This window comes from Adelges cooleyi, unplaced genomic scaffold, assembly GCF_023614345.1.
Source record: "Adelges cooleyi isolate 19-005CV unplaced genomic scaffold, UGA_ACOO_1.1 ACOO_flye_CR_arks_rails_tigmint_CR_PRNA_651, whole genome shotgun sequence".
In the NCBI taxonomy this organism is placed as follows: Eukaryota; Metazoa; Arthropoda; class Insecta; order Hemiptera; family Adelgidae; genus Adelges; species Adelges cooleyi.
The window spans coordinates 2,443,441-2,454,597 of NW_026096352.1; the positions used below are offsets into that span (position 1 = coordinate 2,443,441).

Below are 11,157 nucleotides of genomic sequence, written 5' to 3' on the forward strand. Positions count from 1 at the left end.
TTCTTGAGCAACAAATTACAATAGGCCTGGTAAGGTCACCAGGAAAAATCCAATTTTAAAAAAGTTAGAAAATCTCAGACGTCAATGCATGTAAAAAAACAACTACAATCAATGATCAGGATTAGTAATAAGTTTTCGTGTTAACGCTGTCGTAAATGAATATTAAGTTGGTCAATTAAGATATTTTATTATATCAATCATTGTAATTAAAGTTTCAAGTGAAAATATTATCAATTAATCAATGTATAAACTATAAATAAAAAATATAGGCAATATTATGTTATTAGTCATATTAACCATGATTCTTTGTTGACACTTCTCTGATGATGAAAACTATATCAAAATATATCATGATAATCATTGGGTACTAAGCAGATAGGAGCAGGTATGTGTTTTATTAAGATAACTGAATTTCTTGAATGTACCTACTACCTACACATTGTTCACGTGTATGATTATACGGTATATCATAATATTGTAATAAAATAAAATAAAAAGGAAAATAAATTAATGGGTGTATATATATTTATATAAGCAAATAATGTTATTGTACTGTGTCTTGGAATTCTTGCCTGTCGCACAATGGTCGGGAACTCAATTTTAGCTGGAAAAAACCTATATTGATCAGAATTTCGCCTAAATAATTATAAAAGAAGCTGGCACTTTATGTTTCTGTGGTCGTAGAGTTCAGAATTTATATCAATTTTTAAATTCTCCCCTTATTTAGAGAATTAGGTTTTTTTTTGAAATTTGAAAAAAACAAAATTTTGCGAATTAATTTATGTTTTTAGGGTAGTTGATTTAAAAAAAAATGATACAAATATTTCTATTTACCCTAATTACCGTGTTAGGAAGGGTTAAAAGAGCGATTAAGGGGTTGTTTTTTAGTTTTGTACCATATCTTGTGTTTCGTATCGATTTTATATAATTTTGGTAACATTGAATCCAAATCTAATATGAAATTCACCCCTTATTTAGGGGGTTAGAGGGTATTGTTTAAAAAAACCACTTATTTTTGTAACATTTGTAAATGTTATTTTTAACAATTAATTTGTTTTTAATTCAATTAGTATGTTTTTATGAATGAAATTTGAATTTTCACTAAAGTATAGTAAAAATATACATAAGTTTTATGATTTGTTTTTAAGAAACATAATTATTATAATAAATGGGTAAATAAACATATTTTGTTATTAAATTACTATGTACAAATGTAACTTTTTTAAATTTCAAATAAATAGTTTCTTAATTTTATAGAATGGGGATTTAGTTGACCTCTATTTTTTAATAGCTGATAAAAATCATTATCAGAATAATACCGAGAATATCAGTATTATTCAAATCCAAATATTTCAAGTCGATTTCAGAATCATTTATTACAACAATGCTGCTAGAGCTACTAAAAAAAATTATTAAAAATACAGATGCAAACCAAATTTTGGGATCCGATACTGAAGAACAAGTACTATACATTGAACAACGATTATTTTGGGTAATTTTAGTTATATGCTTTGATATATCAATATTAACATTTTCTTACTACTTATTTAACTTTGTTCTAATAATAAAATAATAAATATTCATAGTATTGATATGAAACACTTACCTAAGTATTCGAAATTCATTTCTCACATGAAACTACTTCAGAAAAAAAAATTTAACTATAAATAACTACTGTAGTTAATAACATAAAATACCTATTTGAACGAATTTTAATCATTTACTTTATTCCATCTAAATTAGCTTTCAGACCACTGTGCGTCGTGCAAGTTCTATTAAATAAATAAACAAATACATTTTTTAACATATCATATAAATTATTTATTTGGTTAGGTAATACTTAATTTGTAAACAAATTGGAATCTTTATATTTTTCCAGCTTAAACGCGACACCTAAACTTTCATCCATTGTCTTACGAAAGTCTTCTAATTTATTTTACATTTTATCTCCTAAAATAAAACAAGAAAAACATTGTTGTTGTTTTCGGAGGTTTAATTATTTGTTACTGTATTTAAAACCCCATAAAAAAACCATATAAAACTTGTAACAATATTTTACAATGCAAGAAAGTTACAACGTACAAACTATACTCTCATATTATGTTACTTACACAATTTGTTATATTTATTTCAAAAAAGTAACATATTTTTTCACATTTATACTACAACACAACTTAATATTATTAAACCCTTACGTAATTGTCTACACCACATAGTATTAGACTAAGATGTTAGAAAAACAAAATACTTTATAACTAGAAAATTTTAATGAATATATAAATATATTATTAAGATAACAGCATGTATGATGCACCTTTATGCACAGTTATAATGCATGATGGTTTCTAGAAGACCTAGCTAATTTTTATTAACACATGAATCATCAACTAATTAGTTGATTAATCAACCTCTAATTTCCTAAATGAACCTTCAATTGCGTTTTCAAAATTATCCAAATCATTATTGGAATTTTTTGGGCGTTTACTATTATCTGCAACAATTGACGATTGTGCTATAAACCATTCTCGATGCTTCATCATTTCATCATGCCAGTCATCTAAAATTAAAACATTTAAATTATTTTACAAATCAGATTTTTAGGCTAAAACGACAATCGTAGTTATTGAAATAAATAATTCGTAATCCATAGTTCAAATAGGAATTTGTTTTAAGTATATTAACTATACCCATTAACATGCCCATCTGTTAGTTTTTCATAAATGTAATAACAAGCAAAAAACTTTACTTTACAAGATAATTTAGATAATTTACAGGTACTAGTGTAACAACCTAACCATTTTACCTTCGAACCTAAAAAGATAACTCGTTATTATCGTGTTATAAGCAGGAATAATAGGACACCTGGACACCCAAGTGGCAATAGAATAGTTGTATTCTATTTGTATAGCATTATTGTGATAAAAAAATCTGAAATTTAGTTGCCAACTTGACTTTTATAAACATTGATTTGATTTGACGTCTAATATAATATCATAATTTAAAAATAAGCTAGAAAACATCCTAAATACTATATTACTGCCTATCCTTTGCCCCTTAATAAATAGCGCTTTCCGTTCTCCCTGATTAAACAATAATCCTGTAATCGCATTAATAATCCAGCCATTTTCCATACAATTATTTTTATTTATATACAAATGGCACTTAATTTAATCATTAATTTTTTTTTACATAATTTAAAATAATTATTATTTCTTTAGTTGTACATGTGATCATTTTACCGTTAACCACTAATTAATGTACATTAACAATGGTTGTTGTTACATTTTAAGATACTTACAATTAGTTAAAGTTTTGAAGTGAAGATGGTATTATAAATTATAATAAATTATTATCAATTTATATTATACAGGGTAACAATTTTATCGTGATCCACTCAATATATCATAAAGTTTAATAAGAAATTCATTTTTTCTTATATGATTTTCTTTAACCTGCTACAATAATTTTACTACAAGAACAATTTACCAATCAATCGTAGCACATTTTATTTAAAATATCAATTACTTTAAAAACAACCGAAAATTCACTACAATATTAAATAATGTTAAACATCTTAAACTTTTGACTAAAAAGAGAAGCGGGTGCCCTATTCAACAAATTCCCTCATACATTTATCAGACAATGTTTTGTATTGTAAGTTTTTTTTTTAAATTTAAATTTGGTTCAATATTAGTGTGTGACATATACATTTCATAATACTTAACTCAATGAATTTGGACTTAGTTGAATAGGGCCCACGCTTTTCTTTTTAGTTAAAAATTAAAGATGGTTAATATTATTTAAAATTGTATATAGTTAATTTTTGTTTTTTTTCACATAAATTGACATTTAAAAAAAAATGTGCTACAGTTTATTGGTAAATTGTTCTTGTAGTAAAATTATTTTCGGCGATCTGGATGTCCGAGTCTAAAAATTATTACAGAAAATTGTGTTATCATCCAAGATGAGGGTCTTTGCCAAGTTTCAGCACTCTACTACATCGGAAAGTGGGTTAAATTATTTTTGCATGATTTGAAAAATACCCGTACACACGTGTTAGCGAGTTAAAGAAAATCATAGAAGAAAAAATTAATTTCTTATTAAACTTTATGTGATATTGAGTGGTTCACGATAAAATAATCACCTTGTTCATAATAATTTGTTAGTTTTGGATTTAACCGATAAATTACGATAGGTTCATTGTCGATTCCTTTTTTTAAGTTATTAATTTTAAATACAAAGTAAAAACGTAAAATTTATTTTTAATAACTATTACAAACTACTAACCTACTATTTCGTCAGACATCTTTGGATAAGTTCCTCCGTAGTCAAGTGGAAGAATACTAGGATCGATGTAACTTTTCAATTCTTCAACGGATTTGTGATTAAACGCCTATAATATAAGTATTACATTAAAATATTTCTAAATAATTGTTAAAATATTAATGATTTATATATTTCTAAATAGTTGTTAAAATATTAATGATTTACCCTGTTGGCAAGTTTCTTTTTCAGAAGACTTAATCCTACATTAACTAGTGGATGTACGAAACTTTTTACGTTAATAAAGTGAATTTCATGTAGCCTTAGTGGATATGCCGCCTAAACAAAATAATAATTATACAATACAAATAAGATATTATCATTGATTATAAACACAATAGATAGCCCACTTGTCGGTTTTTTAGCTGCACGTAAATTACAGTGTTTTTAGTTAGCCAGCGCTCCCCATGTTTAACGCCATAACTAAAAATACTGAATTTACAAAAAAGCCGGCCAGTGGAATATTTATTGTACTTATAGTTTTTTTCACATAGATTTTTATGTTTTTAATTCCATAAATAGGTAAACAAACAATTTAAACAAAAGTTATGGTTTTTTTTTAAATAATCAATAATCTCTTCGTTTGCTATAAAATTGTAAAGATTTGAATTTAAGATCAATACTCATTCGGATTTTATAACAGTAGAACAATATGATTAATAATGGTTAACAGTTATTGGTGTTGGATAATGGTTTGGATGTGAATGTGGGGGAATTATTTGGAAAACCGAAGACATGTGATAACTGATAACTGTAAGGGTAAATATAATATATTTGCAGTCATAGCAAACCAACAGATTGATGGAACAACACGATATTGGAATTGAAAACAATTATTTCCATTTAAGAAAAATTATTCGTACTTGTTTTCAGTATAAGGAATGAAGATGAAAATCTTCAACGTGTTGAAAAAATAGTAAAATATGTAACTACAAGAGTAGGAAAACAATTATTTTTTAAATATTTATCATTTCTCAGAAAATAAGTGTCTTACTTTAGATATAATAAATAATATTTATTAATAAATATAATATTTAAATCAATTAATTTATAAACTCGTGCATCAAATTTAAGTTAAACGTAAATTTCAAAAATTACTTACAAGTAAACTTTCAATGGCTTTCTTAAAGTAGGGTAATATTGATGTTACGTGATTCATTGTAGTATTTTTCGCGTCAAATATGATTACATCCTTTTTATAGATGTCTAACTTGGCAATTCTGAGATCTAATTCCATAATGTACATTTTAACATGATCTTTAAATACGTAATTATCGGCATCTTCAGTCCTTACACATTGAATGGTAACTCTGTGGCCCTCATGTGTAGGTTTTGGTAATGGGACAAAATAACTGAAAAATGATTATCAATTATTATTGTTAGTTAAAATATTAATCAATTGTTCAAAATGTTAAGAACATGCAGTCTAAAACAGCATAATAATATTGAATATTTTGAAAAACCGATTGGTTGTTAAATATTGATTGGCAGTATAAATGTTTTGTCAATAAGACAAAATATTTAATGCAGCTTCTTTGTTTAAAAGTTGCTGCTTGATTTATTAAAATGACTAACATTTATTTAATTTGAAGCAACTAAAACTAAAAGATATGTACAAATATATACTAACGATAGTTTCATTGCTTGAACCATTTCTGGTGAAGTGGGATCCCATTTAGAATAGTGTTCTGGTATTGAGAGTTTTATAGTGTAATGCTGGTCCAACTTTACTTTGGTTTTCTCCAAACTATTCTTACACATGATAAGAAACATTTTGATTCGCTTTTCATCAATTAATTTTTCGTCATCTAATAAATAATATTTGTTTTAGTTATAATAAGAAAATAATGTTGTTACGAGAATAAAGGTTTTCAAAAATTTATTTATTTTACCGTCTGGGTTAGGAAGGTGAGGTTGTTTTTGCATCCACTCTTTGAGAATTTTTATGTCGAGTTCCATTTTTTCCTCCGACGTATCCAATTCGCTATATATTTCATTGATTGTGCTCGGCGATGGTAGTATTAACGTTTTAGTTTCCATTTCTATTGAAGTGGTATTTTACACACAATCCTCAAGTGTCAATTTAAAGGTTTAATTACAACAAAAATTAAAAAAAAACTTTTTATTGCATAATAACCCTCTTGACTTAGAAAGGTATAAGACTAAACTATTTCTTTAACGCTATTCAGATTTATAAGTTTTATAATTAACCAAAAATGTACAAGGTTGTTTGATTATTTTCCCATGAAACTTTAATTAATGTGGGTTATTAATTATTATTATTACGAATGTCAATATAGTTTTATTCACACACGTGTATTTTTTTTTTCAGTAGTGCTATTTTTTTTTAGCCTTTATTAAAATATATGATGGCTCAACAATTAAAACAAAACAAAACTATGAAGAAATGTTAAAAAATTAGTCTATTCATAAAATTTTCCAATCTACTCTTAACTTCTAGCAATTACTTTGAAAATTTAAATTTCTGTTTAAACAAAATTAAAATGTATGTGCCTCAAAGATTTAATAAGAGTATTAAATTGAATTCCGAATTTGGTAAAAGTGGTAGCAACTCCTATTGAATCTATTCAAATTATTGAAAAGATGATAGAACATTTTTCGTTTTCTTTCCATAAAAAACTCGCTGACTAGAAGGAATTTGTGTTGTAAATAACCGGAGCGGTTTGGGAATTTACCTTTTTGTAAAACGAGAGTTGAATGGGCTACGCCCTTTTGTATAACATGTTATAACTATAACAACTAATGCGAATTAAATTATTTTGATATCACTGTGCAAATAATTAATACTTTATTCTTAGACGAAGATATTTAGACATTTGTATTTGGGTTAGACTTGACGGCTCTACTTTTGTCCCACCAAAGTACCAATCGCATATGATTTCAGATTAAAAAATGGTGGTACACGAGTAATTCGGTCCACAGGAAAAAAATTGATTAAAGCTAAAATACTTTTAAACGCGTACTTTTAAAATTTTTAATTATAAGTTACGATTTAAGTCATTGATACTTATTTATGTTTTCGAAGTCGCTAATTCCAAATTTGGTATCAGTTTTCCATTTTACCCAATATATTTGGGATGAAAAGAGTCAGGGGTCAATTTATTGAGTTACCATTTAACATTCAAAAATGGACATTGAATTTACTTATTAAATATAGCACGGCTATTTCTCTTTGGGTCATGTCTTATACAATAATATTAAAAACACTACGTTTTATAGTAATATTTGTAGCCATAAAATCATTTCAATGCCATAGACAGTATAGGCAACATAGTTCAGCATTAGCAAAAGTCCTCTGTTTCAATTTAATAGACAAGTATTATGATACTTCATTCCAACATAATATATCAAAACTACGTGCTTAGTTTTAATTTTGGATAAATAGACCTAAACGAATGAGGAGATTTTGAAACCTCTATATTACAGTATATAGATTATAGTATGATTTAAAAATATATGCCAAGTCTGCGCAGACGCTGAGCAACTTGTTTTTGGTTACTGCGCATGCGCGTTATTTTGCCGCCCCGTGCCGACACACTCACTACCCACCGGCCACCGCGCCCGCGTTATATTTAGGCCCAGCGCACACGGCGCGACTGTTTTGCGACTAAGGTTGCTAATCAGTTGAGCGCGCAACTAGTTAACAACCAAAACGTAACTTTTGTCCGCACACGAGCAAGACTGATTGCGGATCAGTTGGTATTTTCTATTCAAATAGGTGTATAAAAATAATACGGTTATGTTTATGCGTGTATATTTTGTTATTATATTTCTTGGTGGCCGTAGGGACCGTACAGCGCACAGCGTATTGTCTTGTGACAATCCCTATTGAGAGGGTAGGAAGAGGAGTGTCATCGTTATTAAATTTATCGTACAGTAGTCTGTACATTACTATTTTAAACATAAAAATAAATTAACTTTTATAAAGAAAAAAAAATGATCGATTTCTGTAGGCTGTCTATATATCAATAACACAGCGGACTATAAAAACATGAATAATATATATATATTATCCATGTATAAAAATATTTAAAAATAGAGAAGAACGAAAGGTTTTTTTTTTTCATCATGTTAAGATTTGTGGGCATTGACTTTCGAAGCCAGGATAAACAACTTAAAATTATAGCAGTCTATATTTTTTTTAGCAATATTCGAGTTACTTTCAAATGTTTAGTACAGTAAAATACACAAATTAATAAATCATAAAAAAATAATTAATTACTTAACATATTACTTTTTCATACCTGTCATATTTAATTCGGCGGCAACCTCTTGCCATGCCTTCTCAGTTACATCTTTTCTGGAGTAGTCAGGAAGTTTATAATTATAAACTTCCTGGTGCTTCTCCACCTCTTTAACAAATTTTATATTTAATTCTTGGTCATTCATATTAAAAAAAATTGAAAAAAATTACCAAAAACAACAAAAAACCAAAATAAAAAAACCTACTAAGTTCACTGCAACTGTGCCGCAACGCAACTGGTCGCATTGAAACCGATTTGAAACCGATTGCAAACTACTCCTTTTCAAATCGCCTCGTGTGGGGATCCCTACCGCTTTTCGCTGCCAAGGTCAAAAAACTGTTGCGCGCCCAACTCATTTGCAACCTTACAATTAGTCGCAGAACAGTCGCGCCGTGTGCGCTGGGCCTAACAGTTATTTAATTTGAAGCAACTAAAACTAATAGATATGTACAAATATATACTAACGATAGTTTCATTGCTTGAACCATTTCTGGTGAAGTGGGATCCCATTTGGAAAAATGTTCTGGTATTGAGAGTTTTATAGTGTAATGCTGGTCCAATTTTACTTTGGTTTTCTCCAAACTATTCTTACACATGAGAAGAAACATTTTGATTCGCTTTTCATCAATTAATTTTTCATCATCTAATAAATAATATTTTTTTTAGTTATAATTAGAACATAATGTTGTTACGAGAATAAAGGTTTTCAAATAAATTTATTTATTTTACTGTCTGGGTTAGGAAGGTGAGGTTGTTTTCGCATCCACTCCTTGAGAATTTTCACGTCGAGTTCCATTTTTGCCTCCGACGAATCTAATTTGCTATATATTTCATTGATTGTGCTCGGCGATGGTAGTATTAACGTTTTCGTTTCCATTTCTACTGAATAGTATTTTACACACAAGTTTCAAGTGTTAATTTAAATGTTGAATTACAACAAAAATTAGAAAAAAACTTTTTATTGCATAATCATTGACTGTACTATTTCTTTAATGCTATTCAGATTTAGAAATTTTATAACTAAATAAAAGATGTACAAGGTGGTTTGATTATTTTCCTATGAGACTTTAATTAATTTGGGTAATTAATTATTATTATTACGAATGTAAATATAATTTTAATCACACGCGTGTATTTTGTATTCAGTAGTACTATTAATTTACTAATAATTAATATTTTATATACCAGTAAGTATTTCGCAATATACATATGTTGTTTATTTTTATATAAAAATACTTTGTAAACAGGAAAATGTATTAAAAAAACAAGATTGGTTTTGTAAACGCCGTGAATTTGTATGCGCGTGTCATTTTACGGTTTTGGCATAAATAGTATTGGTTGTAAGAGCTCATTCTATCTGGAACGTTTTTAAGTTTAACGTGGTTGTATTATTGTTACACTGTTTTATTATATTCTATGTAATATTATCTACAAGCTGTACCGACCCGGCGTTGCCCGAGATTAAGTTTGCCAAGGCTGAGTAAAACAATCCCCATTCACCCATTCCCACTCCCATCTCCACCCCTCATCTCTAATCTTTTATCTCTTATCAGATAACAGCACGACAGCGTTTTTGTGATACTTTTTCGGTTATTATGTCCTCCTCTTACTCGAGGGCCTTAGTCCCAGTCCCAGATCCCGTTTCAACAGGTTAAAAGCTTGCCCAGAATCGTAGTACATAGAATCCGGCCTGTTTTTTTAATTACCACCTACCCTTCGCTCAAGTACCGTGGTTACCATGGTTACAAACCAAGTATTTATGTTGGGTTAGCAACGGAAAATATTTCGTATTTAAAGTACAAAGTTCCTTTTTTAGGTCATCCATAAATCCATTTTGTTGGCAAGATATTTTCGATATTTCACGATGTTTCTAATTTACATTTTTGATATGCTGACTTAATTGTGTTCCTATCGCTTACTTAGTATTATGCGAATGGCTTATACTTGTCTGTAGTTAAACGATAATAATGTTTTTTCTATAAATTCTCTCCCTAAATCGAAAAAGTTAAATTGATTTAAAGAAGGGGATACCTAAATTAAATATGTTAAGTACATTTTAATAAGCTCCTTCCTGAATAGTATTAAGTTAGATAGTACAGGCAAGTGGCAACAAGTATGTAGTTGACCCTGATATTAATATTTTACCCAATGATTAAAACAACGATAATGAATTATTCAGAGCTAGTTAAATAATTTGCCCTCTAAAAAAGTATAAGATTATACTACTTCTTTAACGCTATTCAGATTTAGAAATTTTATAAACAAACAAAACATGTACAAGGTTGTTTGATTATTTTTCCATGAGACTTTAATTAATTTGGGTAATTAATTATTATTATCACAAATTATTATGCAATAAAAAGTTTTTTTTTATTTCACGGAAAAAACCACAGAACAAACAAAAAAGAAACTGTATAATTTTTTTCATAGGCTCTTTTAGGAAGAGATAAAATCACGTCTGACATGTCTGAGAAATGGACAGTGCTGGTAGGTGTAGCGAAATTTAAACGACACAAGTGTGATTTTATTACTTTTGCTTTCTCAAAAAAGAAGCTACGGTTCCCTGGAA

The 11,157-nt window shown here is 28.2% G+C and overlaps 1 protein-coding gene across 3 annotated transcripts; it reads right to left on the reverse strand.

The window, feature by feature from the left end:
* Positions 1-1,834: 1,834 nt before the first annotated feature.
* On the reverse strand, positions 1,835-8,827 carry LOC126844970 (clavesin-2-like). Of its 3 annotated transcripts, none has more exons than XM_050583506.1 (8): positions 8,794-8,827; positions 8,589-8,696; positions 6,216-6,365; positions 5,954-6,131; positions 5,426-5,675; positions 4,492-4,602; positions 4,288-4,393; positions 1,835-2,557 (listed from the first exon to the last, which is right to left on the reverse strand). In XM_050583506.1, the coding sequence occupies exons 2-8, from the start codon at positions 8,593-8,595 to the stop codon at positions 2,400-2,402; spliced, it is 960 nt and encodes a 319-aa protein (XP_050439463.1). In that variant the 5' UTR covers positions 8,596-8,696; positions 8,794-8,827; the 3' UTR covers positions 1,835-2,399. The 3 variants fall into 3 exon arrangements, with proteins under 3 accessions (XP_050439463.1, XP_050439462.1, XP_050439461.1); XM_050583505.1 differs by lacking the exon at positions 8,794-8,827 and adding an exon at positions 8,759-8,774; XM_050583504.1 differs by having other exon boundaries at positions 8,589-8,809.
* Positions 8,828-11,157: the final 2,330 nt, after the last annotated feature.